The sequence below is a fragment of the Lottia gigantea genome, assembly GCF_000327385.1.
Source record: "Lottia gigantea unplaced genomic scaffold LOTGIsca_48, whole genome shotgun sequence".
Classification (NCBI taxonomy): domain Eukaryota; kingdom Metazoa; phylum Mollusca; class Gastropoda; family Lottiidae; genus Lottia; species Lottia gigantea.
Window position 1 is genome coordinate 1,214,255 of NW_008709663.1, and position 22,964 is coordinate 1,237,218.

Here is a 22,964-nt window from a genome sequence, read left to right on the forward strand (position 1 = left end):
CTTAAAGTATATGATGTTAACATTAATGACCTATAGTCACAAGTGGGCATGCAGAAGTTAATTTTTGATTTGAGATTTGGGTACACACATATGAAGTCTATTGCTAATTTATTAGCATCTGCTTTTTAAAAGTGGACAGAGTCAGCTACTCTTAGCCTCCCCTCCCCTCCCAGTCTGGTGGTCACATATACTTATTTGTCAAAATTCTTGAAAATTTTTAAATCATAAACATATATCTTGAGTTTACCATAAATCTTTAATATTTTCAGAGAAACAAACTCACCAAAAAAGCGTTATCGGGGCCACTGGGTGGAAATCGATGTGGACAAATATCAGTATTACCGGAACCGGATTATCGGAACTTCCTCGAGAGCGAGGTCGAGAGAGCTCAACGGGTGATTGTACGAAGTAGTAATGATTGGAGGAATGATTTGATGACCCCTGTACAAAAAACACGAGTAGTTAGTGCTCATACTAAACGTGATTTAGGTTTGTTTTTCTCTCTTTAGTGCAGTACCATCCTTTGCTCACCTATTTACAATTGCTCTTAATCCAGAAGTCATAAATCTTGATGAACCCTATCAATTATAATAAAAACCAAAAAATACTTAATATGAGTTAATATCTGTGTTCTTCGAGCAAAATTATCTGTGGTTTTTGTTAAATTTCCCAAAATGATTGGGAACCAGGCCACATATTCTCGAAATGATCTTAGCACTAGGATTTCCTAGAAACAGTGTTAGTTCTAGGGCTTATATTAGCTTATATATAAATTTCAGTATGTATAGATCTATTTCTAACTCTATTTTTCAGATTTACCACGATTCACGCCACATTTGTCTCATGGATTGTCAGTAATCTCTGCTCCAGCTCCTGTCGTCCAGCGTCCTGATCTAGCTGTTCGTACTGACTTCTCCTCACCCAATACAATCAGTCGTATCTCTTCCCATCATTCCCTCAGTGACAGTCCCGCACGATCAACCAAATCACAGCGAGTTCGTGGAGCATCGAACAACATCAGGTTACGGCAAATTGAAATGCGAGAAAATCACGCTTTTGTTTATAGTTGATTGTAGATATTTTTTAACACAATTCACGTTTTGATAACATGAGTTGTACATGGTTTGACTATTTGATTTTTTTTACTTATTAGAGTTAGAACTAATTTTTTTGTGAACTGTAGAAATATAACGCTATGTGAACTTCAAGCAACTTGTCTATGATATATTTAATTAAAATGAATCTATGATATTTTGTGAGAACTAACTAATAAGTTCAGCTCCAATGATCAAAATTTTTCAAAAATCTTTGAAGGAATTAACTGGAATGTATTTAATATCCTTAAGCGATTGTATTTATTAGGGTTCAAAATTATGATAAGAGGGTTTATTCTCGAAAACTTCACTACAGTGAAATATAGATTTAAAGGTTTCTGATAGGATAATTAAACTAAGCTTAAAATCAATTCTAGTGATTGACCAATCAGATGACTGCAATGCTAGTATCTTTCTAAGTTAGTTTTCAAGAATAAGGCCCTTGTCTGCTTTTCTTGTATTTTGCCGAACTTGTATACAAACAGGAATGATTACACTCTGGGTTAATCCATCCTTGATCTTGATGTACATTAGCCATATTTGAATAGAAACCAGAAGTCTCAGTGGAAATTGTTATATATTTATCTGAAGCCATTGACTGTTTATTCCCCAAGTATTTTACTAATGAATATTTATTGTGATTTTGAAGAATTGCCTTTATTTTATGTGATAATTGTAAAGTAGTATTTTTATTTTGTGCCAAGAATTTGACTGTAAATTGTAGAGGAAGCCATATTGTTTATAGTTTTGAGAATATTTGTAAATATTTATCAGGGATTTTTTATTTTAAATCTTCTTTTGACTGAAATTGCTGAGTTTTGCAGAAATAACCTGTTGACTCTTAGTTATTTATTTAAAAAGTCAAACGAAAATATTTGTTAATATCTGTGAACAATTCAACATTTGAAAGTAACCAGTCAATTTTGTTATGAGGTAGAACTGAAACAGTGTATGTCAATATAAATTAAGACAGGGGTCATTTGACTAGTCTATAAAAATTATTGTTACAAAGATGTTAGTGAAATTAAATTGTGATATCAGCCTTTATTTATCTCTCTGTGATGATTTAACAAGAAATCCTGATCTCATTATTATAATATTGATAATATTGTCTTTCTTTTATATTATTATTTATTGATTAATGGTGATATTGTCCGACTAAAATAATTAACCTCTTATGGTAACATTTTTGAATATAGGCTACACAAGATAAGTGTATTTAATAAAATACTTTGAGATTTACTGATTATTTATTAGAGAATTTGAATACAGTGGAGCCTCGTTCACCGCACATTCCTGCTCCTGATAAAATCGTGCGGTTTAACGAAAATCCGGATAGTTGAAACATGCCTTTGCATATCTAGAGTTATGTCCCTTCCTATTAGGAAATCTGTCAAGTGTTATGTATGCAACATGTGATAGACGTGTTTATTGTTTTAAAATAGAATTGATATTCTGAGAATGATTTTGCATTTCTATTTGTACATGTATTGCTCAATATTAATTCCCATAACAGACAGCTTGTGTTTAATATTATGGAATATTATCACATGTTCATTAATATTTTTTGACCAATTATATATTTGTCAGAGCTCAGCCTTCAAACGTTGATATTTATATTATTTATTTTTCCAGTGGAAAATATTGAGTTATTTTATCAGTATTATTAAAATTGTAACTTACATGTGAAGAGACATAGTTGTTGGCATTGATTGTTAAGAAATTTGTCTAGAAGCTTGTACACTTGTTCCTATTTGAATTGCTCATACTTCTCTCTGTGATTGATTGTACAGCACATTATTATTCTATTTTGTGCTCTTTGTGATATTTCATTAAATTGAGAGATTCTCATTGGTTTAAATTAAAGGGGGTTATAAAAGCGGACTTCATATTAAAGGTTTATTAAGGCTAGCGTGGGAGAAACTAACTGCAGAATTATGCATTTTTGAGCAGCCCCGGCCTAAAAATTCACTGAAATTAAGGAAAATTCTGAAGGACTTTCGCAAAGGCAGTCTTCAAAAATCCTCCAAATGCTGTTCTAAAAATTTAAATTCAATCTGTGAATGGGATTCAGAAACTGGCATGATTTTTTTTTAGGCCTGACAGCCATGTCCAAAGACTATTCGACACCTCCCTGTAAGAAAAATACACAGAAAGTGTTATCGTAGTATAATTATGACACAAGACATGATAATAGCATAGAATATAAAGAGGTTATGATATATAATGTATGATACAAAAGAATGATATGTAGAGTAACTAGTGATAGTTTAATTGTCTGAAAGTAGACCATCGTTAAAACCTTTATAAATAAGACTGTGGTTCACTTTATCAAATCAAAATAAACCCCTGAATATGTAGAAACGTGTAGACTGGATGATTTGAAAATCATGCTACCTTTACACAGTTACATTTTGACTATTCATTATCTCATAAAAGTTACAAAATTTGTAAATCATGACTTCATTGCTCCTGTGAAATATGCAATAGTTTTTCATCTGAGGAAGAGACCATAGAAACTATATCTCCATGGAAAAAGATTGAAGCTCTGAAGTGCAGAGTTATTGACACAATGAAAGTAATATCATCTCATAAAATGCAAGAAATCTTTTCCAGTCCTCTTATATGTTTGTATTTTATGAGATTCGTCATATTGAACTGCTCACAATTTTATTCAAGGTGATATTCTATGCAGATTAGATGATAATCACTTGGCTATAGTTTTTTTGTTTTCCTCTTTCTCAAGGTTTAAATTTAACCACAGGAATATTTTTCGTGTTCCAACATTTATCACAAACCCATTCAGCATAGATAGCTTGAGTTAACATTTTAAAAGCTGGCTCTGTAAGTCCTGTGCATGTTCGATGAAACCAAAAATTACATCCACTTTCACACAAAATACCCTGATCATTTTCATGGACTTCTTTATGACAAATTCCACAAGGATAAATTGGTGGCGCGTTCGGATTAGATTGATTATAAACTAAAGATTGATTCGGTGGGTAGATTTTCTCCGCCATTGTCACCTGTCCCATGGGAGGACGAGATCCGATCGGTCCGCTGTTAGACATGGTGCTAGGAGGCCCAGACGATACAGCCTTGTCATCAAAAGGATGAGCTGCTATGATGGGTAGTTCTGGAGAATCATTTCCTGGCAATAGGTCAGCTAAACTGTGTTTCTGAAAGAAAACAATAGGTAAGAGATAAGAAGGCCTGAATAGTAACAAGTTAAAGTGTTCAGATGGCCTCAAAGTATCCTGAGCATGATGAGGACTTGTGAAGAAAGTAGAATACCTGGCTGTCAGGAATATTGTGTTTATCTTCCATCGGCATCTTGACTTTCTTATCAACCTCTCCTTAGTATGAGTTATGTTGCACAATCTGAAATAGACAGTCCACTACATATATAAATAGATTGAGACATTAATCGATAGAACATCAAGGCAGCATCCAACTCACTAATTACATTTTCCCCCTGCAAAGTTAGAAATATCAAGCATGAATCCAGTAGTAGACACCTGAAATCAATTGTTTCTCTGAATGAATATACAAAATAAACTTGCAAGCAAATAAGAGCCACAAGCACAGTCAGGAAGCCTAAAGTTGATGGTATACAATAGCCTGACTCTATACCAACCTCTTGAAGAATGAAATCGTTACTTATCAATGAATTTCACATAAAAATTCATGAAAACAAAAGAAAACTTGTCAGAATTTAATTTTTGCCCTCCATATTGACAAGGGGAATAACTCTTAATTTCTGACAAACAGAGCTGACATTCAAATTTTGGTACTATAAATTTTGCTTAAAAAGTCACTGGAAACTTTTTGCTCATACTTTCAGCTAAAACAAATTCCTTTAAAATTTTAGTCTGCTATTTGTATTTGTGGCTTTTCCTGATAAAAATATTTTAAAGAAAACAAAACTAAAAGTTCGAAAATTTTCCTAAACAAACAAATCTAGCAAAATTTTAAAATGGCAGCGCGAGGTCGATACTTCAGCCGATCGAATCCTGCCAATTACCAAAATGTAGACTCCTTCCAATCAGGCAATGGGCGTAACAGCTATGGCCCTCAAAGGTACTGGCATCACTTTAATGCAAATTGGCAAAATACGCCCTAAAAACACTTTGTTTGCATTCTTTTTTGTGATGATAATATTTTTGAAAACGAAACTGAAAGTAAAAATATAAACAAACAAGCTGCTGTCAAATTGATTAGCTGATAATGGCAAATTTAATTCATTAAAAGAAACTTGATTTTAAATTCCTTTCCTTAACATCACAAGAATCAAATTTTTTGAAGAAGGTTTGAGATAAGCCTAAAACTTGTATAATAGGCCCTTAAAAAAGTTAATAGCTTGACATTGAAATTTTTGTTACAGAGGGTTTGACAACAATTCACCAAGACCATCTAGTGGTAGCAGTTACTCCAGTATGAGTGACCCCATGAGGGGTCCACGCCCTAACCAGCCTATCTGTATTGGGGAAGAAGTTAAAATTGGTGTCCAGTTATCAGTAGAGAGGTTCAGATTGGACCCAGATCAGAAAGGTGAAATAATCGGGATCTCAAACTAACTTTGTTTAGAGGAATTCCTCTATTGTTCTTACCAAAGTGGTCAATTTTAAATTTCCGAATTAAACATAATTTGTTTTTAATTGAGATTTCTAATGGCAACCTCCTATGATCCAATTTTAGCCTCAGACACCCTTTACCAAAATGAAGCTTTGTGTCCTGCCTATCTGCTATAATTTTCTACCAGCGTGTCCTTGGCCAAACTTCCTGGTTTTTTTTTTATCCCAGAATGGCCCCATTTACAGCTTGGTCGACTTCAATAATAAGGTCTACACCAACCAAGATTAGAAGCCACAACCTTCCTTTGTTCTGCATAAACAAACAACTGACATGCTACAAACTTTCCCTTGTCAATAAAATGTTTATTATTTACAGAATTGGAATTCCCCTACTCTTTGACGGCCACAGAAAGAGCCTACATTCACAGACTTTGTGAGAATTATAACTTGAAATCTAAAAGTCATGGGTAGGTATTTTTGACAGATTAACTTGTCCTGCTAGAAAAATTGTCTTTACCCCAAATTGTAAGCTTACCCCACTTCATTTTCTATAAATTTTTTCCCCCAAATATGTGCCAGAATTGATTCTTTCAATTTTTAAAAGGAGAACTTCTTCAGACCCTTGTGGCTTGCCTATTTTTTGAATCTCAATCTCAACAGTTGTCCCCCTAAAGGGTCAGTCTGCCATTTATTTGCGCCCCCCGTCGCTGGAGGCTGTTGCCATTACTGCAGCTTATAAAACCGCCTCAGTTGATAGTTTTGTTGTTATATTTTTCTAGGAAGAAATCTAATCGATGTATCACTATTTATAAAAAAGGAAATTCAACGTCTGGGCAATCGTTTACCTTTCAATTGGCTAGAAACTCCCAACATCAAATATTGAATCTACTTCAACGTTTTCCTCTCACTAATAAAGAAATTCAAGAACTACAGCCCAAAACTCAGAAGTCACTTTTTAATGAAGGTAAGTAAAAATTCTGAATTTGTTTAGTAATGATAAAGGTGTGTTTGATGATTGAAAAGGTTAAACAGAGATGGAGTTTTACTTCCGGCTTCTTGTTACACATTGGGCTAATGAAGACCAATATTGGCATGCACTGTGCAATGAGGAAAATGCTGATCCATGGTTTACAAGCAACATTGGAATGACTGTCAACAAAATTTCTGAATTTTTTTTTTGCATTAAACACTAGAATTTGAGTTTTTGAAAGTGCTGATTATTATTATTATTATTATTAATTAATTCTAGTTTCACGAGATATGAATTTTAAAACGACAACAGGGCGTCTGAACAACGGTGTACCACAAGTGCCATGTAAGAGAGGTAACTCTGATTTGAATAGTTTTCGCGAGTCGTTACCGATACAAGTTTACAGTAGAGATATTGTATCAGCCATCAATAATAATCAAATTGTATTGGTATCCAGTGAAACAGGCTCTGGCAAAACCACTCAGGTAGGACTTTTTCAATAATCATCAAGGGCCAGAAATGTCTTCAAAGTATTCCTTTTTTGGATTTCCGTATTCTTTTATCTAGGACCAAAATATTCATATTTATTTTTTGCACTTTTTTTAAGACTTTTCAGGCAATTCCTTGCTAGAAAAATGGGTGAAAATCTTATATTGTTATCTTCATCGACACATAAAACGCCAAAAGTACGGCCAATCACAATGGAGTTAGATGTCACATGATCTTAGCTGTCAAAATACACGTATTGGACTGCCAGGCATTGAGCAGTAATATACCATTCAAGTTTAGAAGTTAATTTTCTGGGAAAGCTTTACACGATTTGATTTTGATTTGATATTTATAGGTGCCCCAGATGATTTTAGATGATTGTTACACCAATAATAAACCTTGTAGAATATTGTGTACCCAGCCCCGTCGTATTGCCGCTTTAACCATCGCGGAGAGAGTAGCCAATGAAAGGGGAGAGAAAATAGGTCAAACTGTTGGCTATCAAATTAGACTGGAAAGCAAGTAAGTATTTTCGTCTGATATCATGAAAATCTTATTGAAATTTTTCATGAGAGATCTGAACAGTGTGTTTTTGATAGAATCTCTCATTCTCTTTCCTTACTTAGCTCAAGTTCAAATGTCAAATTTCGAATGAATTTATGTTATTTTTTTAGAGTATCACCAAAGACGTTACTAACATTTTGTACGAATGGTGTTTTATTACGAACATTAATGGGAGGCGACTCATCTCTGGCTTCTGTTACCCATGTGATTATAGACGAGGTCCACGAACGAGATAGATTCAGTGATTTTTTATTGATCGTGTTACGTGACGGCCTGGTCAAGTTTAAAAACCTACGATTGATTCTAATGAGTGCTACTATTAATATAGATCTATTTGTCAACTATTTTGGACACTGTCCTATAGCTAGCAGTAAGTTTTTAATTTTCATACTAACGTGATCAGGCCAAATATCTTGTTATTGATATTAGCACCGTACCCAACTATCCTTTTACAACTGGGTCAACGGGAATTATGGGGAAAAACGATTTATTCAAGGTCATCTGACTTTCACTCCGACAGAGATAAGAACCCACAACCATCGTTTGTTCGTTGTAACCAAAATATCCTTTTTTCTATAATGAATTTTTGAGTATATTTTGTAATTGAATTTTCATTTGTTCTTTCATATAAGATTTGAATGTTATTTAGAAGCGAGACAAGACAATCATTATGGGATAGAACTTCTTTAATACACCACGTGTTGAAATGTTATGTACCCATGTATTATAGAAGGGAGTTTTATGCGTAATTGTTGTCTTGTGTTATATATTTGTTATTTTGTTTATCATGAACAGTAATACTATCTGTATTCTAGTCCCTGGTAATTTATTTAATGTAGAAGAGTTTTTCCTAGAAGATGTTTTAAAATGGTAAATATGACTGTCTTATCTTTATTTTATATCTATAAAGTTTTAGACCAGGATAGATTATGTACAGCATGAATTAAATGGCCAAGAAATCAATTGAAGCTGCTGAGTCTAATGAAAATTTGACAGAACTTTCATTTTGTATTGTCATTAGCTTTTATTTGTACTCAACCACTAAAGCTAGTTTCTCTATAAAAATCTGGCTAGCTATATTAAAACAGAACCTGAAAGTTTTTCTGTACATTCATGACCAATCAAATTTCTTTAAAAACAAATTATACTGAAACAGTCCTCTAGTTCTGCTGTTTGTGATGCGTATGTTTGTCAATATTTTACGTGTTGTATTTGACAGGACTGAGTATTCTAACAGGCTGATGAAAAAATTTAAAAGTGAACAAGGAAAAGGTAAAACCATTTCTTTCTAAACTAAAAATTCTGTTTTCGAAAATACGTTAATAGTTTTCATCTGATACAGTGTAAACATTAACAGAAATTTAGTTTTGCTTTGATTATTTTATTTTGGTAAAAACAAGTGTATTAATAGTGAAAATTAAATTATTTGGTTGCCTCTTTGTTGACATTTTTCTACCTAGTTTCCCCCTGTCTGTGAATGCAAGGGGAGGCTGACATAGAAAAGCCTCTAGTTGTTTGGCTTAGACAATAAACCAAGGCCCTGTGTGCTAAAGGCTGTGTACGTTCCATTGACAGTTGGAAATTGAGATAATGCCAGCTAATGCAGCAGTCCTGACCAAATTTCCCTCATTGCACCCTGCATGGCTTCGTCTGTTTTCATTTGCCCATAAGCTGCAGAAAAGTAAGACATTTATTTTTTTTATTTATTCTATAAACAGTAAAGAAACAACAAGAACAGTTATCAGAATGGTGTGAACAGAGTGTTATAGAAACAACAACTACCTCTTCAGCAGAAACACAGCCATCCAGTGACATGGTTAATACAGATACAGATAATACAGATAGTGCTGTCCAAAGTACAGGTAGTGCTGTCCAAAGTACAGTTAGTGCTGTCCACAGTTCAGGTAGTGCTGTCCACGATACAGATAGTGCTGTCCACAGTACAGGTAGTGCTGTCCAAAGTACAGTTAGTGCTATCCAAAGTACAGTTAGTGGTGTCCAAAATACAGATAGTGCTGTCCAAAGTACAGTTAGTGCTGTCCAAAGTACAGTTAGTGCTGTTCAAAGTACAGTTAGTGCTGTCCAAAGTACCGATAGTGCTGTCCACGATACAGATAGTGCTGTCCAAAGTACAGGTAGTGCAGTCCAAAGTACAGTTAGTGCTGTCGACAGTTCAGGTAGTGCTATCCACGCTACAGATAGTGCTGTCCAAAGTACAGTTAGTGGTGTCCAAAGTACAGTTAGTGGTATCCAAAGTACAGTTAGTGGTGTCCAAAATACAGTTAGTGCTGTCCAAAGTACAGGTAGTGCAGTCCAAAGTACAGTTAGTGCTGTCGATAGTTCAGGTAGTGCTATCCACGATACAGATAGTGCTGTCCAAAGTACAGTTAGTGGTGTCCAAAGTACAGTTAGTGGTGTCCAAAGTACAGTTAGTGCTGTCCAAAGTACAGTTAGTGCTGTCTATGGTACAGATAGTGCTGTCCACGATACAGGTAGTGCTGTCCGCGATACAGATAGTGCTGTCCACGATACAGATAGTGCTGTCCATGATACAGATAGTGCTGTAGATGATTCAGACATAACAGATGATAGCATGGTTGTAAGTTGAAGTCTATCTATACCCTATTATGATATGATAATAGTTAAAGCCCCTGTTCAACATTTCTTAAAAATTGGAGATAACTTTAGTATTCCGCTCAGTGGTTTAAAAATGCATTCATAGATGTTTTTGCTGCAGGCTACCTCATTTACTATGCTAGGATAGCCTGACTGTTTTAGTAGATCAAAGATATTTGTGTTCATCGAGGTCTGATTGGAAAAATAATCACAAACAGTGCACTTTATCATAATTTGAAAAAATAGTAAAATAAACTATACAGACTGAACTTATATTGTGTTGATAATTACTTAAACTATCTAAATATAAAGTGTTATGTTTTAAATCTGATTCCAATGAGCAGAAATATTTCTGTTCAACTATAAATATACATTTCATTTCATTAATATAATAGATACAGACGTCATGTGATACTGAAGAATTAGAGGAGAATTTAAAACATGAAATGGACAGATTGCTGAGTGAAATATGGTTGACTGGAAAGGAAGAATTATTTTCTCAAGTTTTTCATCTTATACTCAGTGAGAATGTCAGTGGTAGGTATTATGCTAGTTTTAATTCTTATATTTTGTCATCACAAACTTTTAGTCTTTAAAATTGTCATGGAGGTGGTATTAAGAGTGCAGAAGTTGCTAAAGCACAGGCCAAGGTCACAAATAAAGAGATCAGCTAGGATATAAACTAGGGTGGAGTTAGAATTTAGTTTTTAACATAAAAACCGTACCAGTCAGGCCATACAAAATAAATAGTCTGTTTTACAGGCCCAAAAATGCCTAATTGTTGACTTGAGTAACACGTCCAACTCCAAAACACGCATTTATTTTACATAGACATACCTGTTTGGAATAAAAATCACTGGTCAAAGTTTTAAGCAACATTTCAATGTGTTTCCCCCATCGTCCCCTTACTTACAATTGCTATTGAAAGACTTTAACCTATGAATTTCTTCAATAACTTTTCTGAAGGTGATACATATCAAGGAATCTCTATTGTAATTGTAAAAACAAACAAGTGTATGAATTCTTGTATTATTTCAGTTGATTATAAACACAGTGAAACGAGTGTAACTTCGTTAATGATAGCGTGTGGTCGTGGGTTTAATGAAATCGTTGAGAAATTACTCAGTCTGGGTGCCAGTGTAAATATCAAGGCCTCCAATGATTGGACTGCAATAGACTGGTGTCAGAAATTCAACCAGATTGATATAAAAGATATGCTGGAGGCTCAATTGTAAGTTTTATTTGGTTATTGAGTGAAGTGGGGGGGGGGGGAAGTGTGGTTTGTTGGAGGGTTTGGGGGGAAGACACCAGATATTTTTTCATATTGAGGGGAGGTTTTATTTACGAAAGATTACAATTTCGTTTATATTTTTGTTATATTATTTGTCTCCATTGAAATCTAACAAGTGTTCTACCACAGTCTTGTTCTAATGACATTATTTCTAACCAATCAAAGCTTGTCATGTAGGACCTGTTTCTTGATATTATGGGAAGAGGAAACCCAAATAAGAGCAATATGATAGATACTTTTGGTTTCACTATCCTTTTGTGTATTTTTTCTAGATATATGGAGAAATCTAATGGCGAGGACAAACTCCTGAACTCTGGTCAAATTATTTTATCAGCAGAAGATCAAGAATTACTATCAGCCTACCAACATAGCTTCGATGATGAAAGAGTAGACGTCAATTTATTATTTAGCTTGATTTATAAAATACACACCACTCAGTCTGATGGTATGTATAGAGTGCCAGGGAGGAGAGGTAGAGTGGTGGGAGGGTATAGAGTTGGTGGGGAGGGGGAGTGGACAGTGTTGTGGGGACGATGGGACACCACACAGTCTGTCGGTATGTATAGAGTGAGGTGAGGGAGAGAGAGGTAGAGTGGTGGGAGGATATATATAGAGTTGGTGGGGGAGGGGGAGTGGATAGTTTGGTGGGGACGATGGTATGTATAGAGTGAGGGTCAGAGTAGGAGGGGGAAGAAAGAAGGAGGAGTTGTGTCAATAGAGATAACGAGTACAGTCATGCACAGAAAAAAAAGAGAAAAAAAAAATCTAGATCTGGACCCCATTTCACAAAAATATTATGAATAGATTTGTCATAAGAATTGTATTTCTCAATGTAAACTTCAACACAAATTCTATAGTAAGATGTTTTGAAGAATTCAATTAATCTAATATTTATATAAAATAAAATGGCTGATATTGTATTCTAGGAGCGATACTGGTATTTCTGCCAGGTTATGATGATATTGTTGCCATTAGAGACAAGATAGCAGAAGATAAAAACTTTGAACAAACACGGTACGGGTATCACATAAAATCTACGCCAATATTCTAGATATCTTTCAACATTTCAAATCTCTTGGGTTTGAAAAAACTGAAGCTCTGTGTACTGCAGCCTGCCATGTTAAAGATTCATCAATAGATTGAATTTGCGACAGTGTAGGCTAATTGTCTCCCTTGAACACAGCTTGTGTTCTAAGCTCAATTCGGATCAAAAAAATTGGGGTTATCCTCATTTTGCTACTTTCACTAAATTTAAACTCTTTGTCACACATTGCACAGCATCTGTCTTGATTAGCCCATGAAATAACCTCAAACTCTAGTTCATTGCAATTTCAGGAATAATATGAAAACTTTTCTATTTATAGATATGTGGTATATGTCCTACATTCTGCGATACAGTCATCAGACCAGAAACGAGTCTTTAGATATACTCCCTCTGGTGTCAGAAAAATTGTAAGTACTCAGAAAACAATAGTTACAACTAGGTTTTTCGAATTACATGTATGAACGTAATGTTGTCCGACAATAATCTCCTTCATATCTCGGGATCATTTTTACAGTTTGGTATATTCTCTAGAAATGAGAACCTTGAACTCTTCTCACGAGTCTTCTTTTTAAATAACTCAGAATCTCTCTGTATTACTGAACCTTATAGAACTTCAGGTGGTGTTTGGTCAGTCCCAAACACTTCTAATGCAAGACCAAATAACATGTATTAGACATACAAGAATTCACAGTCATATGCCCCCTTTAACAAAATCTCACCAAGGTATAGGAACTGCAAAATTACACAGTTTTAGATTTTATTTATATGTAAATTATAAGTTGTAGTAAGATTAGTTTGTGTTATTTTCTAGATATTATCAACGAATATAGCTGAAACTAGTATAACTATTAATGATGTTGTTTTTGTGGTAGATTGTGGTAAAGTGAAAGAGGTAGAGTTTTTATTTATCTTGTTAAAAACTTATCTTGTCTGTTTGTCTCAGGATTCCAAAACGCTCTTGGCATGTATTCTCGAAATGATGTTAGCGCTACGATGTCCTAGAATGAATGTTAGAAGATAAGAACCTAGGATATCCTAGAATCAATGTTAGAAAATAAGAACCTAGGATATCCTAGCACAAAGATCGTTTTGAGAATATGTGGCCAGTTTTCTTAAGAGACTGAGATTGTCAATCAGGTGTGCCCATCATGACCAAAACCCCCATTTGTCATAACTTCCTTGATAATAAAGAGTTTTCAGTCCTGTTTTGAAATTCCAATACTGTGCAATCAAAATAAGACCTATGAATTTTTTTATGAATAATTTAAAATTATCAGGTAGACAAGTCGATTTCTAACAAGAGCAATGTATTTTTTTTTGTAGAAAACATTTGATGCCCTATCTGGATTAACTATGTTAAAAAGTAACTGGATATCTAGAGCTAGTTCTCAACAGAGAAAAGGAAGGTGAGAATGATTAATGATATATTGTATTGTTTGGACACTTCAGAGTATTTTGGGGTTAAAAATAATAATCTATTGCATCTGTATTGACAAAGTTTTCTTTATTGTTCACTGCAAGACTTGCCACATAAGGTGCAAAACAGTAGGCATCATCACTTGATAGTAATGAAAGTATCGCCGTGGAAACGTCACAAGTTATATATTTATTTATTCAAGTAATTGTTTTTATATACTTTTGTCCCAGGGCCTTATTCTCGAAAACTGGAATAATATTCTGATTTTAAGAAATACCGTCATCTGATTGGATAGAATAATGCTATTTAAAATTCGATTTTTGTGTAAGAGTAAGATGATAATGGTATTCTCAAAAAGCACTGGTCTAGGTCATGAAGTGGGAAACAAAAACAAAGGATATGATATTAAAAAATGATTATGACTAAAATTGTGAAAGTATGAAAATCGTGTTTTTTCCTAATGGTTCTAATGATTGACTAAATTCATCAGTTAAGTTTTCAAGAATAAGGCCTGCGTTGTTTATTCTGTAATTGGTAATACCAACTGAAGGAAGAAGACAGTAGGTTGTATATTGCTGATATATTTGTATTGTAGAGCTGGTAGATGTCAAGCAGGAAAATGTTATCATCTATTCAGTCGAATACGATACAGTAGCATGATGGAATATCAGCAACCAGAGATATTACGCTATCCATTACAGGTTGGTATCAGTCAAGCGTTGTTTTCTACAGAAACAAACAAACTATTGTAATTTATGATACTGATAACGATTTGAGGATTCTTTCTCATTGTTATTTCTGATAAATTACAAATGTTTCCTCTAACATTAGATCACAAAACATATCGCTTAACTTTTAAATACTCCAGTCTCTATCACAAAAGCTGCTAACGATATCTAAGGTTTTAAGGAAGGTATTGAAGGCTAGGTTTAGAGATATGATTAGGATAACAAATTATGCTGTTTGTAAGGATAACAAATTGTACTGTTTATAAGGATAACAAGTTGTATTTATAAGGATAATTTGTATTGTTTATAAGGATAACAAATGGTACTGTTTATAAAGATAACAAATTGTACTGTTTATAAGGATAACAAGTTGTATTTACAAGGATAATTTGTATTGTTTATAAGGATAACAAATGGTACTGTTTTATTAAGATAACGAATTCTATTGTTTATAAGGATAACAAATTCTATTGTTTACAAGGATAACAAATTCTATTGTTTATAAGGATAACAAATTCTATTGTTTATAAGGATAAAAAATTAGGTTTGAAATGCTTTAAAGTGTTGCCACTCTCTTCAGCTCTCGACAGAAATGAGGGCCAAATCAAAAACCTGGTTCATTATTGTTCAGTGCGAGGTATATAATCTAAATGTTTTTGTTGTAAATTTGACAGGAGTTGTGTTTAGATACGAAGTTACTAGCACCAGTTAATACCACAATAGCTGATTTCCTCTCCAAGGCACCTGACGCTCCTGGTCTCCTTGTTGTTAAAAACTCAGTCAATATTCTTAAGGTAGGTCTTATCTTTTATTCAAAAATATTATTTCAGTGATATCTTTATTAACTAATTTCTTCATTTCTTTATAATATAATACATCCCCATAAGTTTTGTACTTACTATTTTTTCAGCTCACATGGAACACGTTCTGAAATCTGTTCCAATCTGTCCAGTTGATTCCATGAATTGAAACTCTCCAATCGTTCGGTCCCCTAGTATAACAATTGGAATTAGACTTTGCGGTACTTTATATAATAAGTTCTCAATACAAATAATTGTATCTTTCAGCAAATAGATGCCCTAGATCCTTTTGAAGATTTAACAGAGTTGGGTCATCATCTAACAGACCTGCCTATAGAACCTAGACTAGGAAAGATGGTACTTTATTCTGTTGTGTTGAAATGTCTAGACCCTATTTTAACTATAGTCTGTTCTATAGCTCACAAAGATCCCTGTAAGTTTTGATTGATTTTTGATAGAATTTCTCTCGTTACACACAGCAAGGTCCAGGATTCCTGCATAATGAGATTAGACGTATTAAAATATCTATACACCAAGGGCTGACTCATGGAAGCACTGAATTACAGAATTTTTCTTACCGCGAGAAGGATTCAAACCCAAAGCACCTAATCACTTAACAGAAAACAATCCACCTTGCTAGAGATTGAGCTATCCCACTGCCACCAAAAAAACAGTGTTCCAGCCCTGCATTAGAGAAAAAGTATTGATGCCCTGAGAGAATTTCCTTCATTGCACACTGCATTAAGACCCACGATGCAAGTTTAGATGCATCCCGATGGAAGCAAATACAATACAAAATGGTACTTGTTAAAGTATACAAAGTTGATTTTAAAATCAGTTTTAGTGATTGACCAATGAGATGAAGAGAATTTTTTTTTGTGAAGAGTTCAATGGAGACGAAAGTGAGAAATGTAATAGTCAGGAATGATGATGTGATTTTTATGAAAATATATATTTTTTTCTAGTTGTGTTGCCAACCCAAGCGCATGAAAAACGTGCCAGTGCCCTGTCTAGACGTAAATTTGCTGCTGATACCTACAGTGATCATATGGCTCTACTCAGAGCTTTTCAGGTAGAGTCACTTATAAATGATATCCCTTCAATGTTCTCGCTTTTCAAAAAAAATCTTGTCATGAAATATTGTTGTTGCATGAAATTTTATACTTACAAACTAATATTATAAGATACAGTTCTATTTTCTATTTACATGTATTTAAGATCCAAATCAGCCCCCTAAAAATTGTTAACCTGTCCCTTGATTGTGCACCTTTTCAGTATTAATGCTGTGATATTCAAAATGAACTTATTTTCTATCGATAGATTTTGTTTTTTTAGAAATGTAGATTTAAATTGATGGTTTATTATTATTTTAGGCGTGGCAGAAAGCGAGAACTGAAGGTTGGGAACGAGGATTTTGTGAGAAGAATTATTTATCATCAGCCTGTATGGAGATGATTGTTGGAATGAGGTATGTAATATTACATTGTATCCTGAATAAAGCCCCGTCGTTAGGGGACTTGGCCCCAGCAAATGAGAATTAAGCCCCAGCAAAACCTTCTTCAGTGCACCAGAGATTTACAGTGTTTTGTACAAATAAAAAAGACATATTTTGATATGTTTTTTGGAACCTCAAAATTTACGGAAATGAATTAATTGGTTTGGACATAGTCTTTAAGTTTTCTGTTTTTGAAGCTGATAACATTGGTATAGAAGATGAAAAAGACGATAGCTTGGTTCAGTTACACCTTTTTGACATTCTCAAACAATGTTTATCACCTGGTTGTCATCTTGATGTTGCAGAACTCAATTATTACCTGTTGATACATATTGCCAAAAATATTCCATTATTTCTTACCTTTCAGAACCCAATTATTAGGTCAACTACGAGCGTCAGGATTCGTCCGAGCCCGAGGTGGAGGTGATATACGCGATTTAAACACTAACTCTGAAAACTGGGCTATCGTCAAGGCTGCCCTGTGTGCTGGAATGTACCCTAATTTGGTCAAGGTCAATAGGTCAAAGAAATGTTTAATGACACAGTAAGTACTAAAGTTGCCTGTTTGGAGATATGTTGGAGGGGCATGGAAAAGGGTCTGGTTGTTTGAATGGGACAATAAACCATGGCCCTGTGTGCTACAGGCTGTTTCTGTTAAGGATCCTTTCTACCAGTTGGTCCTTGTCCAAACCTCTTGGTATTGATCTTTCCCTGATTATCCATACCCATTTACAGCTGGGTCGACTGGAAATATTGAAGATGAGTGAAGATGACTTATACGAGATATGCTATTTCTATTTTTAACAGGAAACATGCTGATGTACAGTTTCACATGTCGTCTGTTTTGAGTGCCCCACCTTCAGCATCTTTGAGTCGTAAAGGACGTAAAGAATTAATCACAACACTGCCTTCTGATTGGTTAATATTTGAAGAAATGACGAGGTTCCAGAAATTAGCGTGTGTACGATGTTGTACTCTAGTTTCACCGATGGCCGTCGCGTTATTTGCTGGGTCTGCTAAATTACCAGATAATGCTGTACAAGAATCTGAGGGCTTCGATGAAGGTTGGTTTTAAATTTTATTTCAGTAGAATCGCCCCACCATACCAATGTAGAAGGTTATTCATTCATTCATTCCATTTCAGTAGAATCGCCCCACCCCCACCTTACTGATGACGAGAGTAGTGAGAGTGAGGGAGAAGATAAGGAAGATATGAAGAAATCTAGTTTTAGTATTGACGAGTGGATTTCATTCAGAATTGATAAAGATGCCTGTCAACTTGTCTATGAGTTACGCCAGAAATGGAATAATTTATTTTTACGTCGAATGAGAGCACCTGCTAAACCTTGGTCACAGATGGATGAGGTAGGAATCAGGACAACATTTTTATATGATTATGAAAATATAGATATATTGTCAAGCAAAGATATTGGTGCTATATAATAGTGATGTATTATAATTATTATGCCTCAATCTATGTTGGAATAATGTGGACTGTGTTTGAATAAATATTTTTCCTTAATGTTCCATTCCCTTGATCATTCTACTTTCAAACAATTTTGGACCCAAGTTTGACAATGTTTTTGATTTTGGATTTATCAACAGCAGCAAAGCCTGAGATTGCTGGATATATGCCTCACCTAAATACTCATTTAACATTGTATTTCTATTGTATTACAATCTGTAATTCGACAGAGACCTCTCCTAAATACTCACTTAACATTGTATATCTATTATATTACAGTCTATAATTCGAGCTGTTATCAATGTATTAACAAATGAAGAACAATCTATAGGATTACAACAACCAGCTGGAATCGGACAGAGACCGAGGCCCATGTGTAAGTTGCTTCATTCTAGCAAAATTCTTTTTTTGGTTTCCTTTCATTTCTGGTATTTAAGTTTGTCGGCTTGGTAGAGAGTCCACATAGCTAATAATGTTATTTGGTATTTAGATTTGTCAACTAGACATTCCTTTCAGAGAGTCCACATAGCTAATAATGTTTGGTATTTGAGTTTGTCAGTATGGCATCCCTTTAAGAGAGTCCACATAGACAACTAAACATCACTTTCAGAGAATCTCCAAGCTAAAAAAGTTTATTTATTTGAAAAGTTAAATTTGATTCTGTATTATTGACAAAACATACATCTTTCCAGGAATCCATATTTTCTGATGCACTTAAGACCATTATTTTGAAATGTTATAGATTTTTTGGACTGAATCAAGATTAATTTTAGACCTATTTACTTGTATTGTAGCCACAGAGACTATGATGTCTGGCAGCCATCGTGGAGGATATCACCATGACGACTATGATAGTAACTATGGTAATAGACGTGTGTCTGGTAAAACACCAACTAATACTCCCCCTCGTAGAAACCAAAACTTCAGTTAGTAAATCACTTTTTTTTTTTGTACTTTGTGCAAAAAATATCCATTCTGAAAATGGAACAAATGAATTTTGTTGAGTATTAAGAATATGTTCAAATTCAACCTTCAAGGAAATGATCTCCAGAACATATAGTCTGCAACATCTTCTTCTATTCCAGCCTCTGATTGATATTTTGAAGTTTGTCAGCTGGAGTAAATTCAGAAAAACTAAGCTATGTTTTATGGGGATTATTATGTCTCTAAACCAAAAATGAAAATGAAATGAATAGAGTTTTACGTCCTACATTTGAAAAAGATGTCACTAGAACAGGACTTTGGAAAAAAGCTTGTTAGATTACAATGAAGACAACAATATCAGAAAAAAGAAACTGTAACTTCTCTTCATTGCACAAGGTTTTGTCTTGTCCCATTTCAGAGAGTCCATCATCTAAATCATTAGAGGGCAGTGAGGGTAGTTCAGGTACAAATAGTCAACGAGGCAGCACCAATAATACACCATGTTCCAGTCCACAACTAGCTACCACTCCCTGTACTGGTAAATGGATTGAACCTAAAGATAGATCTACAGAGGCTAGGTAATGCTTGTAATTATTATTTGGTGCTGATATGTTCGCATGTTTAAGGTCCCTCAATTGTTTCAAATTGAAAAAATAGTCTAGGCTAATACATGTCCCTTATTGCACACTGAATGGTGTTGCTTGCCTTCGTTCTCTAAATATGAAGTAAAAAGTACAACTTCATTTCTTTTCATGAGAGGAGTGAACCTTCATATTATTTTCAGATCTCATGTGAATTATATAAAGCTGAAGCCATGTTCATCAACAAGCAGTAATTTATTTAATTATATTATATCTCCTAGATATTTTATAATGAAGTGTCGAAACCAGAAATTATTAGATATCTGTATCAATAAAGGAATATGGGCCACCAATAGATATACTAGTGAACTTCTTAATATACTTTATAAGGTTAGTACATATTAATTGATTACATCGAAAGAAAAAAAACAACCATGGCAATGATATTACATGGTTAATAACTTAGGTTCACAAGGATCCTTTCTACCAACTGATCCTTGGCCATACCTCTTGGCATTGATTTTACATGGATAACAACTTTGGTTCTTAAGGATCCTTTTTTACCAGCTGGTCCTTGATAAAATATCTTAGTAATGTTTTTTCAAGGATATCAACTTAGATTCTTAAGGATTCTGTCTACCAGCTGCTCTTTGGCCAAACTTCTTGGCATTGGAACCAGCTGGTAGACAGGATTCACATCATAAAATATAAAATTGTAAGATATAAAGGATAAGGATAACAACTTAAGATGACGTGAATCCTGTCTACCAGCTGGTCATTGGCTTAACTTCTTGGGAATGATTTTACAAGGATAATTTCTAAGGTTCACTAGGATTCTGTTTACAAGATTGTCCTTGGCTAAACCTCTTGGTAATGATATAATCTTCATGTAAACAAATATTAAGGTAATAGTTTCAATATATATTTATAGGCAGGTAAGAAAAATCTTTATAAAATGTTTATGATTTTTTAAATTTCTATGTTTTAGGAAGTAAAGAATATTTATCTGATCTTCTCTCTAACTGGCAGTAAAAACTTCCATGGTTACGCTCGAATGACTTCTGAAGTCAGTAAAGAGAAATCTAAGGAATTCTACTCCATAGGAACTGGTAACTTCTCTATAGAATGGATCAAAAAGTAAGACATTTTTGTCAAAATTGACTAACGCTACTAAAAGAATTTGATGCCATAACCTGAATTATAATTTAGTCTGTTCGCTGATGTGGGTTTATGTGTCCTTGCTACTTACCTTAAATTAGTAAATCATTCCTTGGTCCATTCATTTCATGTTCTTTTGTTTTAGGGGTAACATCAATTTCCAGAGTATCCAGGGTTTGAATAATGCATTCAATGATGGTCAGAGAGTACAGGACAGTGGAGATGGACAGGTTTGGATTTTCTTTTAGAGTAATTTAACAGGTGTTTATACACCAGATCTCATAGGACACATTACGGTATAACCCATACAAGTTGTTTAAACTATACATACTGGATACTGTACAACTCGAACCACCCAACATCCTCTGACCTTATATTGTGATGTTATTTCTATTTTGTTGTATCTTACTGTGTCGTGTTGGTTTGAGGACACCTTTAGACTGTCATTGATCAAATAAAACTAATTTGGTTCTCTTCTGTCTTGAAGTAGAGACATGAGAGCAAGTACTACTTGTCAAACTTCAGTAGGGAAACAGGCAGTTGTGTGACTCTACTCTTCAAACTTCATTAGGGATACAGACTGAAATAGATCAGTTGTCTGAAGATCTCTGCTTGTCAAACTTCATTAGGGACACAGACTGAAATAGATCAGTTGTCTGAAGATCTCTGCTTGTCAAACTTCAGTAGGGACACAGGCTGAAATAGGTCAGTTGTCTGAAGATCTCTACTTGTCAAACTTCAGTAGGGACACAGGATGAAATAGTTCAGGTGTCAGAAGATCTCTACTTGGCAAACTTCAATAGGTCATAGGTCAGTTGTCTGACTCTACTCGTCAAAGGTAGACATAGGTCAGTTGACATCTTAAAGTGTAAAACTCTGAATAACAAAATGTTTCAGGTTCTGTTTTAATATTCAACTTACTAATTTATTATCAGCTGTTTGTGTCATAGTAGCATGGATTATTCTTATACATGGTTTCTAATTTCATTTAATGAGTAAAGTTAAGCATAGTTTAATAATAGTGATTATGTTGATTTTTACGTTTAGGAATTGGACCCAAAAGTGGCCGAAGCTTTGCTGAAATTATGGGACCAGAAGCCCAAGTCGTCCAGACCAAAATCTGCATCATCAAGTGGAGAGAAATCTTCCGAGAATTTGTCTGGATCTTCATCACGCTCATACTCATCAGTGTCTCCTAGTTACACATCTAGTCACCATAGCAACACTAATAACAGTAATTACTATCACCATAACAACCATCAAGGTCATGGACGTATGAATATGTATCAGCAAGGCGGAGTGAATTATTCGGGATACAATATGTATGGAAATCCAGGAGGGGTAATGATGCCGTCTGCCAATGTCTCGCCTCGCCCTGGAATGTCACCAGTAATGATTTTACAGAGAGGTTCACCGCAAGGTCAAGGTCATCCAAATTTTTCTCATCACCGTGGTTACAGCTCAGGATATCATCATGGAAACCATAAATAACCTTCCAGTTGTGTATTGGGCATTGGATATGTTCGGGAAAATCCGAGAGACTCCCTCAGAAGCTGTGAATTTTCGAGCAACTTCAGTATTCAAAGGAAATATATCACCTGTATGCTTTTGATAATTTCGGAAATGAAAATTTATTAAAGTTTATTGATTTTAGAAAATATTACTAACAGCCTCTCATCTGAACTTCCATGTTGAATGTTGTTATCAAATCGTTTCTCAGATTTACTAATTTTAAAAAATTATTTTTCGAAGA

At 34.4% G+C, this 22,964-nt stretch overlaps 2 protein-coding genes across 2 annotated transcripts; one reads left to right on the plus strand and one right to left on the minus strand.

Annotated features, from left to right (window-relative positions):
- Window positions 1–3,847: 3,847 nt before the first annotated feature.
- LOTGIDRAFT_59649 (hypothetical protein) lies at window positions 3,848–4,048 on the minus strand (the record flags this gene model as incomplete). The annotated part of the gene is made up of 1 exon (XM_009061376.1): window positions 3,848–4,048. A coding segment is annotated over one exon (201 nt), but the record flags the coding sequence as incomplete, so codon positions are not given.
- A 1,494-nt stretch (window positions 4,049–5,542) lies between these two features.
- Window positions 5,543–22,702, plus strand: LOTGIDRAFT_124894 (hypothetical protein; the record flags this gene model as incomplete). The annotated part of the gene is made up of 31 exons (XM_009061433.1): window positions 5,543–5,645; window positions 6,045–6,135; window positions 6,448–6,632; window positions 6,918–7,123; window positions 7,483–7,649; window positions 7,802–8,061; window positions 8,507–8,561; window positions 8,911–8,963; window positions 9,410–9,589; window positions 10,728–10,844; window positions 11,346–11,538; window positions 11,871–12,043; window positions 12,528–12,618; window positions 12,963–13,050; window positions 13,455–13,535; window positions 13,967–14,049; window positions 14,656–14,761; window positions 15,463–15,582; window positions 15,856–16,021; window positions 16,554–16,660; window positions 16,962–17,056; window positions 17,451–17,627; window positions 17,891–18,147; window positions 18,228–18,448; window positions 18,828–18,924; window positions 19,322–19,474; window positions 19,891–20,050; window positions 20,335–20,443; window positions 21,042–21,190; window positions 21,357–21,441; window positions 22,259–22,702. The coding sequence occupies 31 exons, from the start codon at window positions 5,543–5,545 to the stop codon at window positions 22,700–22,702; spliced, it is 4,572 nt and encodes a 1,523-aa protein (XP_009059681.1).
- Window positions 22,703–22,964: the final 262 nt, after the last annotated feature.